The 27,668-nt window shown below is 53.2% G+C and overlaps 1 protein-coding gene across 4 annotated transcripts in view; it reads right to left on the bottom strand.

The window, feature by feature from the left end:
- The window catches only part of AJAP1 (adherens junctions associated protein 1), a 144,168-nt gene extending 137,779 nt beyond the window's left edge, over positions 1 to 6,389 (bottom strand). For 2 of the 4 annotated variants that reach the window (XM_054258734.2, XM_035307487.3), the window contains exon 1: positions 6,102 to 6,389. In XM_054258734.2, coding sequence (XP_054114709.2) covers positions 6,102 to 6,187 — 86 coding nt within the window. In that variant the 5' untranslated portion in view covers positions 6,188 to 6,389. Of the gene's footprint in view, positions 1 to 824; positions 980 to 5,002; positions 5,839 to 6,101 lie in introns of those variants that run through there. The other 2 variants (XM_054258735.2, XM_054258736.2) reach the window with 2 other exon arrangements.
- Positions 6,390 to 27,668: the final 21,279 nt, after the last annotated feature.

Below are 27,668 nucleotides of genomic sequence, written 5' to 3'. Positions count from 1 at the left end.
GTGAAATCACAGGCTTTGTAAGACATAATACATAGACATCCTGTGTACCCCTCACCCAGGTTCCCCCAATTTGGGGGTAACAGTTGCAAAATGACAGTGCAATAATGTCACAGGATATTGACAGAGATATTGTCAAGATAGAGAACATTTCCATCACAACAAGGACGCCTGATGTTGTCCTTTCGTAAACACGTCCTTGTCCCTTCTGCTCTTTACCCCTTCTTTGACCCCTACTACTAACCTAGAGTATTAGTGTGAGTACCATGCACAGGTATAATGTTGTCATTTTGATACCAGGCAGGCAAGCCCCAAAGTGGGGCTTAGACCATGAGGGCTCTTGGCTTTGCCCAGAAAAGAATTCAAGGGCAAGCCAGTGGTGGAAGAAATCAGCTTTACTGAGGAGGTGTTACAGCTCTTGTGGTGTTACTGGTCCAGCAATGTGACAGCTCGGTGACTGCCCCTGCAGAGCAGGGGTACCCCACAGGCAGTGCGCTGAGAGCAGCAGGTCAGGGCAGTTTTGCAGTCGTATTTACACCTACTTTTAATTCCATGCAGATTAAGGGGTGGTTTATGAAGACATTTCTAGGGAATGGGTAGTAAGTCTGGATCATCGCCATGGAAAGGACAGTAACTCCCGGGTGCTGCCCAGGCAATGGTAAACTGACATGGCACCCTGGTGGGCATGTCTTACAGAAAGGTGTTGCCACCCTGTCCCCATTTTTGCTAGTCCTCAATTTGGTCCAGAGTCTGAGCCCTACCTCCAGAGTCGAGTCCCACCTCCTGCATCAATTTCAATGCTATGAATTCATCATATAGTAAGTTACCTTGTGGGATTGACCCAGGAGCAGCTAGTCTCCCACTCTCCTCCTGGTGCCTGATCTTATCCCAGCTGCCAGGTGGATGTACTTCGGGACACCCCTGAGGGCCCCTGGAGGTCTGGCATGTACACCATCCAGCAACTCTCTATTCAAGGCAGATTAACTGAGAGTTAATCTGAATTATGTAACCACCACCGCTCCCCACGCCGAGGCCTCATGACTCACCAGCCCCTTTGAATTCCTAGACGGGGTCTCAGAGGAAGAAAGAATGGAGTCGCCCCACCATGTTTGCTGCTCTAGCCCCAGAAAGCCCCTGCTCCTGTCTCCTTGTGTCTGACTGGCATCAGGCAGGAGAAACCCTCTCAAGCCAGACTTCAAACGTAAAATCTAGATCAAGGATATATTTGGCTTTCCAAGCTAATCTTTACTTCAATTTGGTCTCTACTGACTTGTAACCCTTTGAAGAAAACTTGGCAACTACGTATTTAAAACAGATGACTCTTACATAACCCCAGAGAGGAGCCCCTGGGCTCTGGAAGGCTCGGCTGTTTGCAGTCCTGTCAGGGTTCTGTGTTTACCTACCTCATTGTAACCCAGGGTCATGCTCCGGGTACCTTGTGGCTTTCCCACAAAAAGCTCAGGAAAGTGCAGAACCCAGGAGCACGCAGGGCCCCAGCTACCAAACACCGTCTTTGTGTGTGAGTCGGAGGGACTGGGGCTGGGGAACGGAAAGCTGGGTTAGAGTCCAGAAGCTCCTCCAGCGACCCCCACTAGGAAGATGCAGGTGCATGCCTTGGGGCAGCGGGCTGCTCTGCCTCCGGGGACCCACAGACAGCTGTCTCGGCAGGCACGGGCTGTCTCCATGCCTGAGCTGTATTGCCCTACTGCTCTCTCTGATGCACGACAGAAAAGAAAGCAGGTGATCAAAGTAAACAAAACAGGGACAGACCGTGAGGAGTCTGCCACCAGCTCGGACAGTGGATCCCCAAGGTGGGGGTAAGCGTGAAGGGGGATATGTACCGACATTGCCCAAGGGTTTGAACTGCCTCCTGAATTTGCAATTTAGTCAAGCATTATGGTCCATGAGGGGTCACAGCCACTGACACTAGATGGATTCCAGTTGCAATCAATTGAGTAGCAGCAGCTGGAAATCAGCGCGAGCCAGGTTTCACCGGGAGCACAATGTTTGTGGATGGAGCGTTTGACTTCATCCGCTAAGGCTGGGCTGCATGGCCCCAGCTGCTGGGGGACTCTACCGTGAGGATGGTGACAGCCAAGCCAATGGATCCCTGCCATGAGGCCCAGACATGGCACAGCGTGCACCGATAGGGCTTGGGGAACTGTGAATTATGTCATCACACATAGCCAGGGCCTCCCAAACAAAAGGGGCCACGGAACCTCAGAGCGGGAGAACAGATGAAACGGCCGCAGGGCCGTGGGCTGAGAATGAGCTCGTGGCACTCTACCAGGAATCACAGTCCTGAGCACAACCCAGTAAACATCTTGGGTGGGCGCTAGGAGCCCCCGAGGAAGCGACAGTATCTGAGGTCTGCATCCTCAGAAGCGACTCACAACCGGGAAGCCAACTCCAAACTCTGGGCTGCTGGCTGAGTGCGTACCCCCACATGGGTGAGCTCTGCGCTGCTGGCTGAATGCGTACCCCCTCCACGGGCGAGCACTGGCAGGGTTTGTCAAACCACTGGGTCTTCGTCCACGGCTCCCTTTCTCTGAGCTGATGCAAAGTATCTTTGGAGCTTTGCTACAACTATGAAATACCACCGCAAAAGACAAAAGCAGCTCAGTAAGTCTCAATCTGCTTCTTCCTCTTGGGGGAAAATAAAGCTCCACAAACAGCTCAGTTCCAACGCAGAAGTAAATAACGAAGCCCAGACTTCGTCTCCAGGGCCAGAGCTAAGAAAGTCCACACCCCACTCCCCCGCCTCCCCGCACCTACCCCCCCCCCCCCCCCCCAGCTAGAGTTCCACTGCACCTCTCCTATGGTGGAGCAAGCCAGGCCTTCTGCCATCCCTCCAGCTCGGAGTCTACCTGTTCTAACAGGCTCCAAGCTTGGTATCAGGACACCCAGTGATCACCTGGGGAGCTGTGGAGTGGCTTGCAAGCAAAGGTGGAGGGCTGTCTTGAAAGAAAAATTCACATTTCCAGACCTGGACCCTTTGGCTCCAAGTCCCCAGGTGCCCATTGTGATGCAAAACCGCCCAGACCCTCTGGGCACAGGCCTCCTTCTCAGGCCAGGAGGCAGCAGTAGCAGTAAGGAGACCCAGCTCTCCCATCAAGATCCCAAATAGGTGATAGCTGGTCCTTAAAGGCACACTTACAGAAAATCTCCTGTGGTAATATCCAGGGGGGAAAACAAAGGTCAGACTTCAAAAACACCGACAGGACTATTTCCTAGAGGAAAATCCCAAGACCGGGCTTGAGGATGCTTTAAAGGAACTGTTTAATAAATTTTAAACCAAAAGAGAGGTTTCTTTCAAGATATTTGCTCTCCTCTCCATTTATCAAAATGTACTCATCTTTTATTCTAGCAACTTAGCAATTAAAAAAATGTTCAAATAAGTTGCGATCAGGAATGAACTGGCAGATGGCAGCTCAAGAAGCAGGTCGGAGCTAAAGACCTGCCGCTGGCCAAGGGGGGGACCCGTCTGGTCCTTCACAAGGCCGTGGAGGTCTTGCTGAGACCTGGGACAGTCCGGGGCAGAGCAGGGACGGCAGGCCTGCAGGGCACCTGGATCAGGGTCACTCCGGCAAAGCTGTCCTCCTCGCTCCATTTCGCCGACATCCCTGAACGGTCCAAGCCTAAACCTTACCTAGCTCAAGCACATTTATGGATTCAGGCCTGGCCGGTATCCAACACCCCACACAATCGGCTCCATGATGAATCTTTGAAGTCCACAGTAAGATCGGCCACCGCGAGAAGGGATGCTAATAATATCTGACCACGTTCGCTAGATGTTTTACACCGTATTCACCTCTGACTCATAAATCAAGGGTCACTAGAAAACACTTGGCGTCCCCGTCCCCTTCCAATTTCTTAAAATCAGGACACGCACTAGATCCTCCCTCCCTTCGCCTCACTCCCCCCGCAGCTTTATCCCAGGGTGGGGGCGGCTCCAGCAGCCGCTCCAACAACTGCTGGCCTTTTCGTCCCCAACGCGGGAGCGCAGTGCATCCCAGCGGACAAACTCGAGAACCGCACGCTGCTCTCCGCCTCCATCTACGTCCTCCCCGCTCTCGGTTCCAACCCGGGACCCAAATGCACGAGCTCCGTGGATGCCCCGGCAGGAGGGCGAGGGCTCAGAGGCAGCCTGCCCAGCAAAAAAGGACAGCCGCGCTCCGGTGGGCCCCGGGCCGCCCCAGGCAGAACCTGGAGAAGCCCGAGAACCCCCGCGTGCTGGCAAAGTTTGCCGAGAAGGGTCTTTTTGGACACCCCCACCACGGGCTCTAGGCTCGAACCCCCTGTTCCATCTGGCCCTGGAGTCCCAGACATAGACAAGTCCCGGGCGCGCCGGCGGGCGTGTGTGCTTGTGTGTTTGGAGAACGGTGGCCGCCCGCACGCCCGAAGAGCCCCAGCTGCCCCCGTGCTGTGGGCGCCCGTCGGGCCCGGGGGTCACCTGCAAACAGCTGGGTGGGCAGCTGGGAGCCTGGGAGGCCCCTGCTCAGTCTCGGGGCCCTGAGAAAGGAGAAGGGCGGGCGGAGTGGCTGTTGGGCTCTGGTTTCCTTCAACTCCGCTCGCGAAGCTCTCGCAGGGAGTCTGGGGCTTTAGCTTTCCCGGCAGCCCCGGCCCCCCGCCCCCGCGCCCGCCGCGCCTCGCACCGGGTCCCCGGGAGGAGGCGCGCCGGGGCAGCCGGCCAGGACACTGCGCTGCTGGCGCCTGGAGCTGCGGGCGCGCCCGGCCGGCCCCACTGCCCGGGTTGCTGGGGTGGTCACAGCTGCCCGGACCCCGGACGCGCGGAGCCCTGGAGACCCGGCCGCTCCCCTAGGGGCCGCGGCGCCCCAGGCTCCGGGCTCCTGGTTGGCGCCCCTATCTGGCTCCCGGTGCACCCAGTTGCCCGCTTTCGGGGAGCCTAGAGGGGTCCCTTGATTTGCAACGCAGAGCCAAGCGCCGCTTCCGCCTAGCCCGGCACCCACGCGCCCGCACACACCGCGCTGGCCGGGCCGCTCACCTGAGTCCTAAAAGCTGTTGAATCCACATGGTCACGTTTCGGGGAGCGGGGCCTCAGACCTGGCTCGTCCGGGCCATCTGCGCGGCGCCCGCGCCCGCTCGCTTCCGTCCCGCGGCGCGGGTCTCCCGCTCTCTGTCCGCCGCCTCCCGCCGCCCGCCGGCCGCGGGGCGCACAGCTAGTCAGAGCGCGGCCGCGCGGGGCTCCATGCCGGCCGGCGCGCCGCCGCCGTTGGGGCGCATGGCTCAGGCTGGGCGGCCCGCGGGGGCGCACATCCTCCGGACCGGGCGCGGGGCTCGGGGCCCCCTCCGCGGGCGACACAGCGAAGGCGGCGGCGAGGCAGGGCGCGTTCCGGCGCTGTCACCGCGCAGCTGGGGGCCGGGGAGCCGCGGCTTCGCCCTCCGGGGCGGCGAGGAGAGAGGCTGGCGGCGTTGCCGTGCACGGTGCGTGTCTCCCGGCGCGCGGCTCTTGCCTCCAGCCGGAGCTCCGCGCCGATGGGGCGGCGCTGCTTAGCGTTTGGGGTGACGCGGGCCGGGCGGACGCGGGTCCCCTCCGCGCGCCGCCGGGTCGGGGGGCTCTGCAGCGGATCGGCGCCACTCAAGTTGCCCGGGGGCTCCGTCTGGGCGCTCGCTCTGCAGACGGCCGCGGCCCGGAGGCTAGCAGGAGGCGGGCACGGGAGGCGCGCGAGGCGAGGGCGCCGTGGAGCGCGGGGCGTGGGGACGCGCGGCGGCGGCGCCGCGCGGAGGAGGCGGGCGGGGATCCCGGGGCCCCGCCGCCCGCGCCCACCGCGCCCGCCGCAGAGCCGCCCGCGCTGCTTGGCCGCCTCCCTCCTAGCGTCTGCTTCTCCGAGCGCTCGCCCCCGCCTCCCGGAGCTGGTCCCAACTCCGCCCGCCCGGCCCGGCTCACGTCACCACCCGCCTTCCCCGCCCCTCGAACGGGAGCCCGAGCCCCCGGCCCGGCCCCAGCTCCTGCTCGCCGCCCCCACCTCCCGGTGGCCGGGTCGCCGATGGGGGAGGAGGGGGCTGTCCCCGGCGGGAGCGATTGCGCAGGCGGGGGCTCCTTCCGCCCCTTTCCCCATCCCCGGTCGCGTCCCGGTCCCCACCTCGCGAAAGGCTCCAGAGAGGCCGCAGGCTCCGATTGGACCGCCGAGCGCCGCCGGATGGCGTTGCCAGGGTAACCGTATGGCATGCGAGGCAGTCCGAGGTTCCGACCCGGTTACGGGAGCGCCCAGTGGACCGGGAGAGCTACTTTGGGGAGGGGGCGTCCCCGAGGATGAACTGGGTGTGACGCAAGGAACGGGGGCTGCGCGAAAAGTTTCCCAGGGCGGAGCTGCGCCACGCGGGCCGCGCGGGAGCGTCTGTCCGAGGGTCCCCTACGAGGGACTCTGCTCGCTGCGCGGGCTCCTGCGTGGATGAAGTCACCGCGTTCCCAGTCATAGCTTCAGCGCTTCTGCCACTAACTCAGCCGGGTCCTACACTCGTATTACCCCACGGTCCCTCCTCGCCCCGCGCAGCTGCCTGGCCAGGCCCTGGCTCCAAATCACTGGAAAGTTCCAGGGAACCTGGGCCTCCCAGACTCTCCACCGGCGTTTCCCTGCTTCCTCCCAGGCCAGGACTCCTCTGTGCCTACCTGGTTAGGCTGTATTTCCAAAAAATCAAAAGTCGGGGGGTGGGGCACTTTAAGGAGGACAGACACTGGGTGGGGGCCTTTGACCGAGAAGTGGCATTGGGCGGAATCCTCCGCAGACCCCTGACGCCTTGAGAAGCCACAACAGAGCCCTGTTTTTTAATCCTCTGAAGGCTGAGGACAGTGCAGAAAAGGGGCCTTGGAAAGGATGCTGGTGCCACCCTTCACGGGGGAAAGAAGGTGCAAGGGGCGGGCCAGGGGACACTAAGCCGAACCTCTGCTCTGCACTCTGTGCAGGGGCTTGACCCAGGTCAGCTCTGGAATCATCCCAGGCCATGGGAAAGCTGTAGGGGTGCAGGGGGGCGGGGGGGGGAGCACTCACAGGTGAGGCCTCCCTGGGAGGGGCAGCCAGTGAGGAGGTGGAGGGGCAGAGCCAGGCGGACCCTGGCTGGGGTGCAGCCTCCCAAGTGGACTATGGCTGGGGCGCAGTCTCCCAGGAAGACCATGGCTGGGGCTCAGTCTCCCAGGAGGACCATGGCTGGGGCGCAATGTCCCAGAAGGACTATGGCTTGGGGCTCAGTCTCCCAGAAGGACCATGGCTTGGAACGCAGTGTCCCAGGAAGAACGTGGCTTGGGGCTCAGCCTCCGAGGAGGATCGTGGCTTGGGGCTCAGTCTCCCAGGCAGCCCTTTCACCCCCCCAGACCTCCAGGACCTTTGCCAACATCCTTGAGGAGCCAGGCACAGGACTGGCCTCTGCCTAGGCAAGAGGTTGGCAGTGGCTCCCCACCAAGACTCCCGGGAGAGGGCCGGAGGCAGGGCAGTGTGGTGGCAGGACGGCCAGCCTTGACGTGGGTAGACCAGGGGCCAGAGCTTGCTAACTCAGGGTCCTGGCCGAGTTGGTTGTCTGGCCTCTCTGACCCTCGGTCTCTTCTTCTGTAAGATGGGTCCCACTGCCCCTCCCCGGGGGGAGGTGTTTGCAGAGCTCCATGAGAAGGCCTCACACACGGTGTGGCTATGGTGATCTGTGAGCCGGTCCGCGGACCAGAGAGGCAGCAGGGTGAGTCAGCACTTTCCCTGCCGGGCCGCTCGGGGGTCATCGTCCCCTAGAGCGTCTCCCTGAGGGGTGTGAGGGAGCGGGTCCCATTAAGAGGCCAAGGAGACTGGGAGGTCCTGGAGCCGGCGGGGCATAGGGCGGCCGGTAGGGAAGGAGGCGCTCGCAGTGCTGCCACCTAGCGGGACGACGTGGCGGTGCTGCACCCGGGAGGCCCTTCCTGCAACCCGAGGGGCCTGGAGGAGGCGGCTTCGCAGACGAGGAGCCAGGGCAGGGAGGGGCTCCGGACCGGACCTCGTCGGCGCCAGGAACCCCCTGGGCGGCTTGTGGACACCTGCTGACCTCTCTCAGAATGCCTTCTAAGTGCACAGATGAAAAAGCCCGGGATTATTAGGAAACCAATCCCATGCAAATGCATGATCAAAAGAATAAAAACACATTTCTGATGTAGCCTGATGTATTTTTCATTAATACACTTAGCAAGCAACAACTGACAGATTCTAAATCGCCTTGCTTTCAATGCCCAGATACGCAGCAATAATAACATTCTGAGGTGCCTGCAGCCGCCGCAATGTGATACGAAAATGCCCGCACTTTCTCTGACGGTCACAGGCACCGTGTTCTGCCACCTTCGTTTATAATGAAAAGAAACACCAAGTTTCAGTTGGGGTTAAATAAAGATGCCAGCTTTCCCCATCCAAGTTGAAAGGTCCGTTGAATTCTGTCCAAGTACCCTGGGACTCCCTGGGCCAAGAAAATAGTAGAAGGAAGTGTTTTCTGCAAACTGAGATGGGAGCAGGCCCGGCAGAAGACTCCAGAGGATGCCAGAGCCTGAAGACCACAGCCGATGCCCCCGGTGGGTGAGGGCCTCTCCAGCCCGTGGGGAGGGAGGATGCCCTCTGCCCCATCCAGGCTCAAAACTGTGATTCAGAACCGAGGCGCACTGATTCCCTTTATCTCTAGAGTAACTCACGTTGACCTCTCTCCGGAAAGAGCAGCCCACCTGTTATTATTTAAATGACAAAATCATTGAACATACTGTGAAACAAAACATTAACTTGTGTTTCACCATTTACAGCACTGGTTTCTTACACTTTGATGGCGCTTATATTTCTGATGGGTTCATTTTTCTTCCCTTGGGGACAGGAAAGTTGTGTGTGTGTCACTCCCACCCAACACACACACACACACACACACCTCCCAGCTTCAGCAGATACAAAAGGGAGCTGTTCAGGTGTCCATGCTGTGGTCATCCCTTCCGGTCACCCTGCTAACTCTGGCCCCTCCTCCCCACGGGGAAGTCCACACCCTGGAACCCTGTGGTCTCCTCACCTAGTCCCCTCCCCTATTTTTCCAACAAAGGAGTCAGCAGACCCCCGCAGGACGTCCTCTTTGAAGCTCTCTGAGGCCATTTATCTAATGGCCTTCACAGACTTGACTATTTTTAAAACCCATCCGAAGCCAAATTGAGCTGCCATTGTTCATTTTTCTCCCAAGGAGGTAAATGTGTCTTAACCATGACATTTGATTAAGTAGCTACGTTTGTGATTTTAAATGGAAGGGAAAATGCTGATTACAATTATTATAAGTTTCTTGAAAGCATTCACAGGAGTCTCTTCCCTGGCTCCCCTCACACAATAAAACCTGCATGAAGATGCTCACAGTTGTCAGGTAAGGGGGAGTGATGCAAAGTCACTTTTCCTTCTCAGGAAGGTTATGTGCTGCAGATTTAGGGTTTCCTGCCCGTGGCACTTGAGTTGCTTCCTGGGCGAGGCTGCACACAGCTGCACTGTATGACCCAGCTGAGTGCAAGGCAGAGATCAAGCCTCCAGGCGGAGGTGGGCTCCAAGAGGCTGCACTCCTACCAACAAAATGACGCACAAGACAGTCGTCCTGCAGCCCAGGACCTGCCAGCAAGAGAAAACGCCAGGTCTGAACTGCCTGTTAAAGTAACTCCTGCATCAGAGAGAGGAAGTGGGGATTCCTGGGCTTGCTCTGAGAAGTGATAGCCTCCTAGTGCAGATGGAAAGAGGCTGCCAAAGAACTTGATCTGCCCCAGGGTGGAGAAAAACTCTCATCTCAAGGCTCTTCTGGATGCTCTGTGTTGATAGGTTTGCCTCTTCTATTTAGATGGAGAGGGACTAAGAGAAAGAAGATTGATTTGCATTGCAAAGTAAAGTGACAGGATTTGAAAGCAGTCTTCATCCTGTGACCCAACCTGAAGGAGCCACTCTTACCTGGGACATCCCAGTAGCATGGCACAGGGCAAGGAGTCACGGCAGAACCATGCTGTATCCCTTGCGACTTCTGCTAGGAAGGGGCGTGTGTCACATCCACTCACATTTCATTGGCGAAGCAAGTCACACAGCCAGGCTGATGTTGGGTAGAGAGTGAGAAAGTACAGACCCCACACAGGAGGACAGGGAACACTGCACAGTCATACAGTCTTCTATACTCACAGGCACACACAACTCAAGAAGATAATTTATATCTTGTTTTCCTCCAGGGCCCTGAAGTTGATAATGTCAGAATTTGTGAGAAAGGAGAAAACATGTTTTCCACGCAGCATGCTGAGTTTGCATCCCTTATGCCTCCAAATCTCAACGTAGATCCTGGATAGTCATACAGTCTTCTACACTCACAGGCACACACAACTCAAGAAGATAATTTATATCTTGTTTTCCTCCAGGCCCCTGAAGTTGATAATGTCAGAATTTGTGAGAAAGGAGAAAACATGTTTTCCACGCAGCATGCTGAGTTTGCATCCCTTATGCCTCCAAATCTCAACGTAGATCCTGGATCCATGAGGAGAACCCAGAGGCAGGGGATTGTAAATGACATCAGGCTGCGGTAGTGATGGGTTCACCTCTCATTCCAAGATGGTGAGATAACGCATCTTTCAGGGTTGTGCTTCTGTCTAGAGGGGAGAGCTGTGATCGCTCAGTAAAAGTCCTCGAGAGGTTGGTTAAAAGGCATGATTAGAAGGAATGAGTTCTAGAGTTTGATAGTAAAATAGGGTGACTATAGTCAACTGTAATTTATTGTGCATTTTTAAATAGCCAGAAGAAAAGCACTGGAAAATTTCCAACATGAAGAAAAGATAAAGGTCAAGGGAATTGATATCCCAGTTACCCTGATTTGATCATTATACATTGTATACATGAATCAAAATATCACACATACCTTCAAAATATGTACAATTATTATGTACCAATAAGAAATCATCACAATCACTGCCATCTCCATCATCACCATCCTCTTCCTCATCATCACCACCACCACCACTGCCAGCACCACCACCACCAGTGCCACCAGCATCATCACCACCACCACCATCACCACCATCACCATCACCATCACCACCACCATCACCACCACCACCATCACCACCACCACCATCACCACCACCACCACCATCACCACCACCACCATCACCACCATCATCATCACCATCACCACCACCACCATCACCACCATCACCACCACCACCACCATCACCACCACCATCATCACCACCACCACCACCATCACCACCACCACCATCACCACCACCACCACCATCACCACCACCACCATCACCACCACCACCACCATCACCACCACCACCATCACCACCATCACCATCACCACCACCACCACCATCACCACCATCACCACCACCACCACCATCACCACCACCATCATCACCACCACCACCACCATCACCACCACCATCATCACCACCACCACCACCATCAACACCACCACCACCAACACCATTACTACTACCGTGACCATCACCACCATCACCACCACCATTATCACCACCTCCATGGCCATGATCATCTTACATTACTGCAACCATGACCATCACCACCACCATCACCACCATCAACACCACCACCACCAACACCATTACTATTACCATGACCATCACCACCATCACCACCACCATTATCACCACCTCCATGGCCATGATCATCTTACATTACTGCAACCATGACCATCACCACCACCATCAACACCACCACCATCACCACCATCAACACCACCACCATCACCACCACCACCATCACCACCATTACTACTACCATGACCATCACCACCACCATCACCATCACAAGCATCATCACCATCACAGCCACCATCCTTATCCCCACAACTATCACCATTACGCCATCAGCATTATCATTTTTTAGAGTTTTGTTGGAATTCAGTATCTGCCAAGACACCCATTTTTAGAACATGAAAAAGCAGGTGACCCTCCTGTGGCCCCCCTTTTTGCCAGTCATTGCAGGGCCCCATCATCCCCCAGCAGCAGCTTCAGTGACATACAGGTCACTCATCACCAGGGTAGGGTAACTGAGCAGAAAAGCCACTTCCTCTAGCAGTGCCCTATCTGAACTGCTGTCCTTGGGCTTGAAGAGGCTTCTGGAACATGGAACATGCTCGGCAGAGAGGAAAACATGTCACTTATTCAGTGGCAGATGCAGAACAGACACTGGAGTTCCGCCTAAAACTCCCCCCTGTCTATAAGCATCAGCCTCAGCAGCATGCATTTCACATTCATGATCTCATTTAACCTCCACAAAGACCCAAAAGGGTTGGTAACATTACTGTACCCAGGCATGGTAACAGTACCATGCCTACTACTTTAAAAATTTAACACCCATGCAGCCCAGGCACGAAAGTGGAGGCTGGCCACAGACAGAGCCAGGCACTCACTGGCTTTTCTTTAGATTGAGAGATGGTTCCTGGGTGAGGAAGCTCCAGGCTGGGGTCCAGGCAATGACCCAACTGGTATTCAGGTATTCCATTTTGCAATGTCCAGCGTGGCTGCCTGGTCACATGTGCATGTCAGAGGAGCCTTCAGCTGGAAGGGCTGACAAGTGACCCGGACCTGGCCTGCCCAATGCCAAGGCCTCCTTTGGTGCACCCCATGGAGGACACTTGAGACACAGTCGCATCTCAGCCCATTTATGTCCCACGCTCTGACTATGCTGTACAGCGGAACCCCTGGCAGGCAGCATGTGTTCAGGGCAGCGGTATCCAAATGCTATGAACTGCTTTCCTGATGGTTATTTTCCTACATGCAAAGAGCTGGCCCCTCAATGCTGGTTCTAAATTTCACCTTTGATATCATGCTGATGTGCAATGTTCGCTTTGTTCTCTTTGATGGAACATGGCTAATTGCTAAGAATGTGACATGCTGCCAGCTGACCACCCCATGTTTATTCTTCTCTTCCTCCTTCCTAACGAAACTGCAATAGTGGTGAGGGGTGGGAGGGAGTGTAACCAATTCGTAAAGCTGAGTTTTATATTTACAAGCCCCGCTTATACCTAGGGTGGATCGTGACACAGCTCTGGGCAATGACGTGTGAGCAGAAGTTGTTTGATGTGACTTCTGGCAAAGCCCTTAAGGAGATGACTGACCCATTAACACATATCTTTTGCCTTTCCTTATCCTTACTCCTGGCTAGGACGCAGATGGGATGCAGGAGGGGGAGCAGCCATGTTGTTACCATGCGGTAACAGATGTGAGGTTGACGCTGCATTCTTACAATGCCAGGGAAAAAGAATTCAAGTAGTCTAAGCCCCTGAGACATCATGGATGTCCATTTGAACTCCAAATTACCAGTCTCTAAATTTGCTCTCAGGCAGGGAAAGGAAATGTTCCATTAGTTTAAGCTGCAGTTTATTCCAGTTTTCTATAACTTTTGGTCAGATGTAATCCTAAATTGACAGAGGGGGCAAGTGCTTACCTGAAAAGCTGTTAAAACTCAAACACAGGCTTTCATTTCAAGGTTCTAAATTTTCTAGGGAGGAATCTTACCTACTCCTACTAAAAGTCATAATTGGCCAGGCATGGTGGCTCATGTCTGTAATCCCAGTACTTTGGAAGGCCCAGGCAGGTGGATCACCTGAGGCCAGGAGTTCAAGACTAGCCTGGACAAGGTGAGGAAACCCTGTCTCTACCAAAAATATAAAAATTAGCCAGGCATATTGGTAGATGCCTGTAGTTCCAGCTACCCGGGAGGCTGAGGCAGGAGAATAGCTTGACCCAGAAGGTGGAGGTTGCAGTGAGCCAAGATGATACCACTGCACTCCAGCTTGGGCAACAGAGTGAGACTCTGCCTAAATAACCCCTCATAATCAAAGAGGAAGGCTGAGACACATGTAGAATCAAATGGTTAAATAGAAACAGAACTCATGGGTGTTAAGCTAAACCTTCACATTATCCCTTGTAATTTGTTTTTTTTTTTTTTTTTTTTTTTTTGAGATGGTGTCTTGTTGTGAACTGAACGCAAGCCCGGGAATCTCGTCCAGCGAGAGGGTCCCAAACCTGGAAGAGAGCGCGCGCCAGAAAAAAAGGAGATAGAAAAGGCGAGGTCTGGAGGGCAACATGCGCTATGCTCATGCAGCAATTTTATTTTTGCAATGTGTTTCATTATATACTTTTCTGAAGTTAAAGTTGTTTACACCAGATTAACGTACTTAAGTTACAGTAAGCAAGTTACACCCAGTAAGTAAGTTAAGCGCAGTAAGTAGGCTACGCCCAGTAAGTAGGTTATGCCCAATAGGTCAAGGTAAGTAGATTACAGTCACGCCCTGTAAGCCATGGTAAGTAAGTTACAGTTACGCCCTGTAAGTTACGGTAAGTAAGTAACACAGGTCTAAAATGAACACAATCAAGCAATAAACCATAACAAGCTGAAAGTAGACACAATGCCTCCCAAGTCTTCATATCCATAAAGTAATGTCTGTTAATTATTTAGAATAACATAGTCCCTCTCTTGGTTCCAACTTTCCCTCAGCTCGACTCCCCCAACCGGGGATCTGTGTCTGGGCTCAAGCTCACCGTATGGCGAGGCCCATTTCCCAGGGGCCTCACGGGGGAGCGATCTTCACAGATTCCCTCATTGTCTCACTCTGTCACCTAGGCCAGAGTACAGTGGCATGGTCTCAGCTTACTGCAACCTCCACTTCCTGAGTTCCAGCCATTCTCTACCACAGCCTCCTGAGTAGCTGGGATTACATGAGCCTGCCTTCACGCCCAGCTACTTTTTTTTGGATTTTTAGTAGAGACGGGGTTTCACCATCCTGGCCAGGCTGGTCTTGAACTCCTGACCTCGTGATCCGCCTGCTTCAGGCACCCAAAGTGCTGGGATTACAGGCATGAGCCACTGTGCCCGGCTTTCTTATACATTTTTATTTATACCTATTTCACCAAAGCCCCAAGTCACGTTACTGGCTGAGATTTGCACTGGGATAGGGTCATGAAGCTAAGCAATTCACTGTCCCTTTGTCCCAGTGCTGCTGGACTTCTCAGCTAGTGAGGAGGTAAATGCGGAGTCTCCAGGAGGCTGACTCCTCCTGGCTCTGGGTCTGCATTCTGGTGAAGGTTCTTTATTGTCGGCACCAACAGAAGGCTCCTGAGAGGGCAACATGGATCCCTGTGTCTCAGCAGATGTTTAAACGCTGAATCAGGCCCAAAGCTTCCTAAATGAACTCCAGAAGTTCCTTTATCCCCAGCTATAGAAAGTGGCGATAGCAAGCCAGGGTCTGCACTGGGGAGAAGCGCTGCCAGGACACGTACCTCCCTGCCATCCCACCCCCACTCCCCAGGACACACAGGTCCATGGAATCAACATAGACACTTGTATCAAGCAAGAGGAAGCATGTGTTACTCAGAAGAAACACAATTTCGTTTCTGGGTTTTGGGTTTGGAGGGTTTTTTAGGAATTAAACAAATAATTTCAAGTTCTACCTCTATCACCTACCAGCTGAATGATCTTAGACCAGTGATGTCACCTCCCTGACCGTGATTTTCACCTCCAGAGAATGGGAGGGGAAGAAGCATGCCTCGGGGACCAGGCTGAGGACGAACGACAAACCTGCTCTGTTGGACACTCTCAGTCACCACTGTTAGTATGAGGTCCACTGTCAGTGAAATTGATTGAAAGTGATGTACCCCTGAGGACAGCCAGCAAGTGTCCATTAACTTCGTTTATGCAGCAAGTGTTTACTGCCAAGGATGCCAAGGTGCCAAGGATGCTTTGGTAAATTAAACACCCTTGGTCCCTGCGCTCACCAGGCTTTCACACTACAGATACATAAGATATAAATGCACAATTGTTCATTGAAAATCTCTGAAGGTCGCTGGCTATTTTCTGTGGTTCTCAGCACCATCACCACCCCTGCAAATTCTCTCCTGTTCTTATGGGCTAGAAACCTGCAAACTACATTTCCTAGATTTCCTTGCCTATAGGAGCAAAATGATCCCATGTATTCCTGTGGAATGTTAGTGTCTGGGTCCCAGAAGAGGGTTGGAAAATGTAGGAAAGCCTGTGCTACAGCCACACATGTTCATGAGAATCGTAGCTTATTCAGCAGGAATTTAGTGAATACTGACTGTACATAATGTACTTGCTAAATGCTGTGTGTGACACACAGATGCTTGTGCCTCTAAGAAACTTGGTAGAAAAATAATAACCCACACATATTTTGGTTAACTTCTCTTTGAATAGTCAGCAGTTTAGATTCAGTCATTCTTCAATTCATTTGTTCATTCATGTAGCCAAAATTTATTCTGAGATGGCTGAATCTAAATCTGACCGATGAGGTCTCTACTCTCATATTATTTTCTATTTTGTTCCAGTGAGTTTCAGAAAACATAGGCCAGACAAACATCCTTTGAAACCTGGACTTGGGAGAAGGGCCTGCTGAGACTGGGTTTTCTCCATTCCCAGACGCCTCTGATCAAATCCCAAGTCCCAAAGATGCAAGTGAGAATGTTTTTAAGTGCTCTGTGATTGGGACATCGGAGATGCTAATTAACCCTTCCTTGAGACGGGAAAAAGGGGCAGGTAGCTTTCTTTACATAGTGTTTAGGAAGGTGATTGCCAATCTAGGAGAAGTGAGTTTCCCAGAGGAAGGCGGGGCTCTTGGCCAGCAGGGTGTCCCATATGTTCCAATCTGCCTGGAGCTGTGGTCCTTGGGTTCACGGCGCCCCCTTGCACTAACGCACCCTAGCTTGGACGATGAATGCTACAGTCCTTTCTGCAGCTACCAGTTTTGTTTCCTGGGGCTGCCATAACAGAAGATCACAGACCAGGGGGTTAAACAACAGAAATGCATCTTCTCCCAGTTCTGGAGGCTGCAAATGCAAATCAAGGTGCAAATGCAAATCAGGGTTGGATTCTCCTTGGACCTCTCTCCTTGGCTTGTAGGCGGCTGTCTTCTGGCCAAGTCCTTGTGTGTCCCCAACTTCCTCCTGTGTGTGTGTGTGGATCCCTTACGTCTCTTCCTCTGCTCATAAGGAACCAGCCCTATAGGGTTAGGACTCCACTGTTATGACATCATTTAACTTTAATTACCTCTGTCAGGGCCCTGTCTCTAAATACGGTCAGTGGAGGTTTGAGGCTTCAGCATATGGGTCTTCGGAGGCCACAGTCTGTCCAGAACACACTGACCTTATCCATCAGGTACCGCCACACCAATGGCTTTCAGCCTTAGACAGAGCCCACCTGAGGCTGTAAACCGCCCAGGGTGTTAGGCAGGGAGAATGGAAGTCCACACATGTTAACAGCAGCATTATTCACAACAGCCAAACCGTGGACACACCCAAATGCCCATCAGTGGATGATGGAAACATGCGGTGTGATTTCTGCAGACAGTGGCATCCTATTATGTGGCTGGAAGCGAGAGGGGAGCACTGACACTTGCTACAACACGTGCGGCCTGTGAGAACAAGGCACTGAGTGTACAGATGACCTTTGAAAACTTGGCGCTGAAGAGCTGCAGTCACGCAATCGGTTAGCTCACCGTACTTATATGACAGTGCGAGAGGAAAACTTGGTACTGAGTGTACGAACCAAACTCGAAAGGCCCCGTGTTGTCCATGGATAGGAAATGTCCAGAACAGGACACTCTAAAGAGGCTGAGAATGGAAAAGTGGGGTGGGGGAAGGAGGACCGAAGAGTGGTAGCTAAAGGTCACAGTTTCTTTTTGGGGTGATGAAATGTTCCAGAACTGACTTTGGTGATGTTTGTACACCCTGCAGATACACCAAAATCCACCGAGTTAAATTGAAATGCACACTTGACACTGTTGAATTATATACTTGAAATGGCTGAATTGTATAGCGTACGAATTACATCTCGATAAAGCTGTTTAAAGAAATCATGCATGGGTGAAAGGTCCACTCAAAGTAAGATAAACCAACAGACTGTAATGGAATCGAGTGAAAAGGCATGGGTATGGAATTTCACTTACAGCCAGTCATTCATCACCCGCCCCTTATCAAAGAAACCCCAGCTGTCAAACTTCAGCGGGTGTCAAACAAGATCCCCCGTGCCACCCGAGGAGGCTGGTAAGGCTCATGTCTTTTCTAACTACCTGTAGGTACGACGCCAGGTTCTTTTCCTATTCTTCAACCAAAACAACATATTGCAACAGACTGAATGAAAAAACAGATAGAAGAATCCAGCTGCCTCATGTAATTTCTTTTAATGTGGAATGTTATTTTTAATCAAAATGTTATTTACATTAGCAACAAGATTTAAAAAAAAAAATGAGGCTTGAGACAGAGACTCAGTGGCTGAGTGTACGGGGCTCAGTTATAAAATAAGCAGTGTTATTCCCGAGCTGACATAGCTGCTCATTCATTCTTTCAAAGAGAATCTTTGACGCCCACTCTGTGCTGAGGTGATGATGGTGATGTGATCAATACTAGCTAATATCATAAACCAGCTACTATGTGTCAAATGCTTTCCCAATCTGAGCCATTTCACCCCCACAGCAGCCCCGGAAAGTAAGAATCGTTGCCTGCTCCAGGAGGCGGCCGCAGGGACAGGTCTGCGGTGTGTGTTCCAGAGTTGGAGCTCTGGCCAAGGTGTGCCCTGGCCCTTTGCTCACTGGAGGACCTGCACAAGAGGCAGGCAGGTAAGCTGTCTGCTGCTGCAGCTAACACACAGCCTCTCCTCGTGTGGCTTGGGGAGGTGGATAAATGACTGCTCCTAACATTCTTAGTGTGACTGAAGTACTGGTCACTCAGTCATTCATTTGTCCATTCATTCATTCATTCATTCACTCATTCAGTGTTATATGTCAAGTGACCACCATAAGCCAGAGTGAGAAGCTCTCCTGCAATCCCAGGATTTCTTAAACAAAATACACAAAGCACTTACACAAAGGATTGATATTTTATGATATGTATATGTAATCATTAGTATTAATTACATGTATATGTATGCATATAATGTGTATGTATCTGTATGTGTGCGTATATATATTTACATGTTTTAAACCAGACATCATTAATGCAAAGATAAATGCACCAATGAGAGAGTGAACAAAAATATACAAATAGACATTTCACAAAAGAGAAAAGATAAACATTGGAAAAAAAAAACCCAACTTAATTGGTAATTAGGTTGAGTGAAAAAAACCAAGTACTGGAGACTCCATAGAGCATGATATTCTTTATCAAAATGATGGCGAGAAAATCAGACAAATAATACAGTAGGCATCCATGTAGATGTAACACGACTATTTTCAGAGAAGGAATGAGAGGCTTCAGTCCTGCAGAGGTCTGCAGGAACGCGCTAGTTATCTTGCCAGTTCCCGGCTTGCATGGTGGATTCATGCGAATGCCTTGTGTTGTTAAAAATAAAGAAATGAGGCCTCATTTAATGGCTCATGCATGTAATCCCAACATTTTGGGAGGCTGAGGCAGGAGGATTGTTTGAATCCAGCAGGTCAAGACCAACCTGGACAACATGGTGAAACCTGTCTCTACAAAAATACGAAAATTAACTGGGTGTGGTGGTGCACACCTGTGGTTCCAGCTACTTGGGAGGCTGAGTTGGGAGGAACACTGGAGCGCAGGAGCTCAAGGCTGCAATGAGCCAAGATCACCCCACTGTACTCCAGTCTGGGTGACAGAGTGAAACCCTATCTCAAAAATAAATAAATAAAAATTAAAAACTAAATATATCAGCAATGGCAATAATAATAGACTAGGTGCAGTGGCTCACACCTGCAATCCCAGCACTTTGGGAGACCAAGGCAGGCAGATCACTTGAGGTCAGGAGTTCAAGATCAGCCTGGCCAACATGGTGAAACCTCATCTCTACTAAAAGTGCAAAATTGGGCCAGGCACGGTGGCTCATGCCTGTAATCCCTGCACTTTGGGAGGCTGAGGCAGGTGGATCACCTGAGGTTAGGAGTTCGAGACCAGCCTGGTTAACATGATGAAACCCCATCTCTACTATAAAAACGTACAAAAAATTAGCTGGACATGGTGGTAAGCACCTATAATTCCAGTTACACAGGAGGCAGAGGCAGGAGAATCGTTTGAACCTGGGAGGCGGAAGTTGCAGTGAGCCGAAATCGTGATACTGCAGTCCAGCCTGGGCAACAAGAGCAAAACTCCACCTCAAAAACAAAGAAATACAAAATTAGCCGGGCATGGTGGTGTGCATCTGTAATCCCAGCTACTCAAGACGCCAAGGCAGGGGAATCACTTGAACCCAGGAGGCGGAGGCTGCAGTGAACCAACATGGCACCACTGCATTCTAGCCTGGGTGACAGAGAGACCATCTCAAATAATAATAATAATAGCAAAAGAGGTCCACGCATGCCTGGGGAGTCACAAACACAGGCATAGTGTTCATCAAAGTATGCACACCTCAAGTCTGCGGATGGAAACAAACAAGCCATCCCGGGGTTCTCTCCTCTCTTCCCTGCACTCTGCCTGTATCCTGAACAGCAGCAGTGTGGACCCCGTGAGCCTCGGCTGGCAGGTAAGGGCCACCTTCTCTTCCCTGCACTGAGGTTCCCCATGGAGTCCAGGAGGAGAGGTGTTTCTTAAGGGTTTTCTGTGAGGCCAGGAATCAAGATGGAATCATTGCCTCATCCTCTGTTAACCAGAAAATTCTCTAGGCCAAACCCTCCCACAGCCTGTGGTCCCTTTACTCAGCCAAGAGTGCCCTTGTGTTTAGAGAGCAAGGTGGGTTCTGTGTCGTCCCACCAGGGTGGAGAAGTCAGAGAACACAGCTTCCCCCCGTCTGCCCCTGACAGTGCCCCATTACAAGAGTTGCCCAACTTCCTTAAATATTCTGTCACTTCCTCCTCATTTCAGTGGCTCTGTCACAGGAGCACCTGGGAAACCTCAGGTCATTGGCTCTAGGGCCTATGGGAGGGTCCCCACCCCGACCCTGAACAGGACAGGGGAAGGGAGAACACCCAGGGAACTGAATCGTGAAACGTGGGAAGTAAACACGGTCCTGCCATGTTTGCAAGGCGATTTCCCACAGTGAGCATGCAAAAAGAAGGGTCATAGCTGGAGAGTGCACGGCAGCTCCAAGGGCTCTGTTCCTTGTACTTTCTCTGGCGATTACTCTTATTTTTCTGCAGCTCAACAAGGACAGTCCGCTGATGTGAGCGTCTTGTGACTTCTCCCCCAGCGCAGCCTGCCTGGCAGCTTCCTGTGCTCCCAGCACGAAGCAGAAGATGACCTTCAGCCAGAGGAGAGAGTGCAGTGCGGATGAGAAGGACATGGCACAGGGACGGGCCTGGTTGTTGGGGCGGGGACAGAAATCCATTTCCCTCTTTTCCTCCAACCCAGTGTGGGCGACTTCCTGAGTCTCCACAGTCTGAGGCTCTCACTGACCTGCTCCAAGGTAAGGGATTCCCCGTATTTGGGGTGGAGGAGACATCCCCACCCCGCAAGGCTGCAGTGCAGGACAGACACGTGGTGGGCCCGGAGATGCTGCAGAGTGTTTGTCCTGGATTTTAACATATTTGCATCCCTGGTGGTCCCAGCGGCCGCTGCCAGGGACTAAAACATCTTTGCCAGATTTTCAAAAGGCCCAGGGAAGTGAGGGGAGAGCCCAAGGAGAGAGCACTGCTTTACCAGAGGCCCGATTTCCACACGAGGAGCTTTTCTCAGCCTGATCGCATCCTTGCTTCTAGGAAGGGCCCAGCTCAGGCTTTCAGCCTGAAGCCAGAGAGCACGAATGAGCCCTCCCCTGACTTCAAAAATAAAATCCCGGTACAGTGTGATGACCATGATTATTGTTACCATTATTACCAGCACTGCAATCATTTGTGCTCTGCCCTTTCATCCCAGAATTTCAAAGCAGAATGCTTCATAAGGAGATGGCTATTCATTTGTTCAGTGAGAGGCATCCTTTGAAAACGGAGCTTCCAGACACTTGACAAAAAAACAAACAAACAAAAAAAAAACTCCTCTGATTTGTACTCAGCGTGATTAACCAGACAGGGGCTTTCCTGAGCACAGATGTGTCTGTTGAGGGGGGTCCAGACTCAGGTCAGAGGCGAGCTCCCCAAACACTCCAGGAAGCAGCAGCTCAGGGGTCTACACTTCTGAGACTCTCTGCAGCCCCCTCCCACATTTACCCTCTTCCAAGGAGCTGCAGGATCAAAGGTCAGTCACAGGCACACCGGACCTGCTTTGCAGCAGAGCAGCATGGCTGAGGCTTAGGCTCTATCAGGTGGCTTTGCTTTGGAAATTCCAGCTGCGTGTCCTCAGGAAAGTTACTGAACTGCTCTGTGCTTCAATTTCCCCTTCTGTAGAATGGGGTTAATGATAGTTTCCGCCTCTTGGTGGTTCTGCTAGCTGAGTCATCACAGGCTGTGCCCTGGGAGTAGCATTGGGTACGGAATAAGCTCCCGGTGAGTTACAGCGATGCAGACTCCCGCCCTGGGGATGCCCCTCCCTGGCTTGAAATGCAGCAAGGGCTGCCTGTTGCTCTGACAGGCACAGCTCCTCTGCACAGCACAGCCTGGAGGCTCTCCAGGGCCGGGCCCCCTTTCCCTCCATGCCTGCCTCTTGGCACTCAGCACTGCACCTCCTGCTCCTCCCTCAGTGCTGCAATTGATGTGTGTGCAGGTCCGGGAGTCTTCCTGCTCGTCCCCAAAGCCCTCTGTCCACCTCACTCACCCCTAGGCCTCCACATCAGCCTGAGCTTCCTCTTGGAAAGCTCCTCTTTGCCCTCATGTCCCTTGGCCAACTGACCCTAGTCCTTCAGGACCTCTGTGAGTGTTACCTCTCCTGAGGAGCTTCCTGGACTCCCCCGTTTGGATTAGCTGGATCCCCCTCCAGTGCCACAGTCCACGGCAGGGTCTCCTCCTCCCCCTCCACTGTCATCTTTCTTTTTCTCCTGGTTTTTCCCCCTGGACCCTCGTTCCTGGCAGGGCAGGCCTTGCCTCTGGCCATCCCAGTGCCTACTCTCTGCAGGCACCCAGAGGCTGCCTGGAAAGCCTCTCCCAGCTCCACGAGGGGAGCTGCAGCCTCAGCCTTTATGTTGGTGTTTGAGAACAAGGTGACGTCCACACTTGTCAAGGAAGCTCCTTCCCTTGTATTGGGTTTTTCTTGGGTCAGAAAAGAGATGCCCACAGGGGGGCCACATGCTGCCTGGCTCACCAAAGGTGCCACGTCCCTGGCTACAGGGAGGATGGATGGGTGTGTGAGAAGGTGAGTGGATGGTGCCTGCACAGGTGGGTGGCACAGTTCATTCTGGCTGAGGCTGAAGCCCCTCTTTGTCCTGCAGCTGAGGCCCCCAGGTCACCTGGTAAACTCATTCCCCTGTGTCATCATAAAACCCTTGGACAAATTAGTGGAAAACAGAGAGTGACTTCTAGGGAGACTCCCAATGAGCAGACAGCTCCTTTCATTGTAGTTAAATACTGTAAATAGCAAGTTCATTCTGGAAACATTATATACAAGAATTTTGGCCAGCACAGTGGTTCACACTTGTAATCCCAGCACTTTGGGAGGCCAAAGCCAGTGGATCACTTGAGGTCAGGCGTTCGAGACCAGCCTGGCCAACATGGTGAAACCCTGTCTCTACTAAACGTGCAAAATTTAGCTGGGTATGGTGGTGCACACTTGTAATTCCAGTTACTCGGGAGGCCAAGGTAGGAGAATCACTTGAACCTGGGACGTGGAGCTTGCAGTGAGCTGAGATCACACCACTGCACTTCAGCCTGGGCAACAGAGTGAGACTCTGTCTCCAAAAAAAAATGAGAATTTTACTCGACAGTAGGCCCCTGACTGCGTTTGAGTGACGTGGCTGAGAACAGGAAGGTGGTTAAACCAAGGGACCATGCTGGATAAGGACCCTGCACTGGAGTCAGTCACAAAGGTCAGGAAGCAGCAGGGTATCCTTGTTCTTCATATTATCCATTTATTAGCTGACATATCGATCCATTTATTTTGTAAAAACTATTGCGCTTCCGCTCTACTGGGGGGGGGGGTCACCCAGTAATATGAAACCATGAACTATGTAAGAGAAAAGACATAGACATAACGAAAAGCTGTAAAAGAATTATGGTTGGCCAGGCTCAGTGGCTCACGCCTGTAATCCCAGCACTTTGGAAGGCTGGGGGCGGGTGGAACACCTGAGATTGGGAGTTTGAGACCAGCCTGGCCAACATGGTGAAACCCCGTCTCTACTAAAAATACAAAAAAATAGCCAGGTTTGGTGATGCATGCCTGTAATCCCAGCTACTTGGGAGGCTGAGACAAGAGAATCACTTGAACCTGGGAGGTGGAAGTCACGGTGAGCCAAGATCACTTGTGACATTGTACTCTAGCCCAAGTGACAAGAGCAAAACTCCATCTCAAAAAAAAAAACAACATGGTTTGGGGTTGCACAGGTCCTCTGGAGACTGCCTAGCCCTACTGCTGTTTTTAGTTAGTGAAGACTAGGTTGTAGCCTGAGGGCACAGAGAAGCCTAGACACTAGCCTGAGGTCACACCACATCTGCACGTGATCGCTGCGCTGTGCTGCAAGCCAGTCCTGCAAACTGGTTTCCCCAATGAGCAAACCTCAGGCGCTCACCAGGCCGGGAAGACGGTCCGCAATATGCCAACTGTCAGCTCACGGGCCCTCCTGGCAACCGGTCTGGTGCAAATGGCCAGTTAACCCCAATAAAGTGTGTCCAGCTCCTCCCCGTACAGAAGCCCCAGTGTGCCATCTGGAATTTAAGAGCAAGAGGATACATTCCACTTCTGGAGGAAGGGCTTCCCTTCATCTTGGGTGCTGGAGATTCACGGCAGTGGTTCTGTTGTAGGTCCCGACAGGGAGGAGTGGTCCAGGCTTGCAGACAGGATCTCTCGAGGTTCAGCCTTTCTGAAGTCAGCACTGTAGAGACAGGCAGGTTTCCATAAATTGCCTGTATGTACCTGAAGAAGATTGTACTATTTTGGGCTCTGGAGACTTTTAAAAACAAATTAGAGGCAAAGCACAATAGCTCAGGATGTCTGACTCATTCAGAAGAAAAGCAGGCCCCACCTTCCATGCAAGAAGAGACCCAGGATGCAGAGAGACGGGCTTCCCAGTGGGAGGACTCGGCCGCAGGAAGTAGGTGGCAAAGTTGTTTATTCGGAGCTAACAGGAGCCTATCCACTGATGTCCACGGTTCCTCCCTGCATAGGTCACGCCAGTGAGGAATGAGCAATGAAGCTGTACCTTCTGGAAGCTGAGAGGAGGCTGGTGGGATTGGAGGCAGTAGCACCCCAAACCCCTGATGCTGCCTGAATGTAGTGGCACTTGACCCTGCTGTAAGGAAGCAGTGAGGGGCTGGGCATCCCCCAGGGCCCCGGGTCCCCATGGCTTGCGTCGGGAGTTACTGGTGGTGTTCGTCATGGTTCACAGGCTCCTGGCTGGGACAGTGTCATGTGGGAGGAGAGCTGGGGAGAAGGCAGAGCTCTGGGGGACAGAAGAGGGGAACCAGCTCCAGGGCTGCATGGCCAGCTTTCTGCAGCCTCCTGCTCCGAGTAGGACTTTGACATGACAAAGATCCCTCACAAACCTGGGGCAGGCTCCTGACCCCGCCTCCAGCAAGGCCCATGCAGGCGCTTCCCTATGACATCCAGTTTTGGCAAGCACCCTGCTAAGGCATTTTGGCCTGAACCCCCATCCCCAGTATCTGATCGGGCTCCTCATCCCCCACCCTCCCCAGGGGATGTGTGGCCGCCCTGGCCTGCCTCCAGCAAGGACCCTGTTAGGTGGCTTGAGCCCGACGCCCCCGACCCCTGATGTTTCCTCCTAGTCACTTTCCATCTGTGGACCCCGCCCTGCTCCTTGGCCGCGAACCCCCACTGCCTGTCGGCGTTTGGAGCTGGGCCCAGTTCTATACTGAGGCCTTTCCATTATAATTGTTCCTGAATAACATCTATTTTTATCGCTTCACCTACAGTCTACCACGGGTTTCTTCGGCAGATGGGACCCCTTGGCCTGTGCTACTCAGCACTGAGGTCGCGTGTGCAGCCTCCTGTGTGGAAGCTTCTGTAGTGCCTGCTGCTCTGGGCACCCGGGGCCCAAGCCTGCCTGCCCCCTGAAGCCTTCACCAGGTCAGGCAGGTGGCACGCACCCTGTGAGCTCCCTCAGCCGGATGAATCAGCCGCTTCACCCCACGCACCAGGACGGACACCCTGCTTTGAGTGTGTTATGTGAGTTGTGTTCTGTGGTCTGTGGGTTGTGTGCTGTGTGCTATGTGGTGTGTGCTGTGTGCTGTGGGCATGGGGCCATGGGCTGTGGGCTGTGTGCTGTGTGCTGTGTGCTATGGGTGTGGGACCGTGGGCTGTGGGCTGTGGGCTGTGGGCTGTGGCCTGTGGGCTATGGGGTTGTGTGCTGTGGGTGTGGGGCCGTGGACCATGGGCCGTGGGCTGTGGGCTGTGGGGCTATGTGCTGTGTGCTGTGGGTGTGGGGCGTGGGCTATGGGCCGTGGGCTATGGGCTCCATGCCAGGCACTTAGGAACCGAGGCACAGCATGAGTGAATCCCTGCCTTCAGGAAACATCTAGTCTGGTGTGAGAACAGGTGCACACACCATCAGTCACAGTGCAGACACCATGGGGATCTGGCACAGTCTGGGCCATACAGAGATCATCTCCTGTGGCAGTGTGAACAATGTCTCCCAGAGATGGCCACGTGCTCCTCCCAGAGCCTCACATGGCAAAGGGCCTTTTTGGATGAGATAAATATAAGGTTTTCGAGGAGGGGAGATTATTTATCCTGGAGTAGTCAGGATTTCGGGAGTGATGATCGCATCACAGAGGTCTTTTTAAGAGGCAGATGGTGGGTCAGAGTCAGAGGGGGAGAGGGGAGGAGGAAGCAGAGGTGAGAGAGAGATCAAAAGACACAGCACTGCTGGCTTTGAAGATGGAGGAGGGGCCATGGGCCAAGGAATGCAGGCAGCTTCTGGAAGCTGGAAAAGGTAAAGAGAAGGAGGTTCCCGTGGAGCCTCAAGGAGCAGGCACTGCTGACATTTAGATTCTGGGACTTCTGGGCTCTGGAACTGTAAGATAACATATCTGTGCTGTGTTGAGTCTCTACGTTTATGGAAACTTCAATTTTGGTACAGCAGTCATAGGATGTAAACACCTCACCCCCAGCCCCCACCAAAAGTCTGTGGATGAAAGAAAACAGGTCCTGGGCTGGAAGGCATGCAGAAGTGGAGGCTGCGCGTGGGCACTTCCAAATCCTTCCTGGGCTGGACAGATGATCTCTCAGCAGAGGCTTGATGGGTGAGGAGGGGCCGGCCCAGGGCCGCAGAGGTCTGAAAAGTCAGCGAGAGCCAAGGCTGGTGCTCAGCCAGCAGCACATTCTGAGGCTGTGCCCAGAGTGACTGGCTCTAGCCACTGTCCTGGTTCAGGTGCTTTTGTTTTTCCCATGGTCCAGCACCAGATGTGATCTCATGACCCCCAGCCCAGAGAGGGCCCCTGACTGAGCAAAGCTCTTTCTTGGATTGTCCCAGGCCCCTCCTAGCCTGGTGGTGAGAGAGAGCTCCCAGGGTATGGTCTGGCCTCGGGAATGGGGTTCCAGTGGAGCCCCCACCCCATGCAGTAAAGACTGTGGCCTTGCCTACAGAGAGGTCTGCCCTTATCCTCAGCTTCTGGGAGGGACTCTGTTGAGAGTGTGGCTGCCACACCAGATCTTCAGGTGGGGTTGACCATGCCAGAAACACCGACCCTGTGGC

Source organism: Callithrix jacchus, chromosome 7 (assembly GCF_049354715.1).
Source record: "Callithrix jacchus isolate 240 chromosome 7, calJac240_pri, whole genome shotgun sequence".
Lineage (NCBI taxonomy): Eukaryota > Metazoa > Chordata > Mammalia > Primates > Cebidae > Callithrix > Callithrix jacchus.
This window is presented reverse-complemented; position numbering and strand designations above follow the sequence as displayed.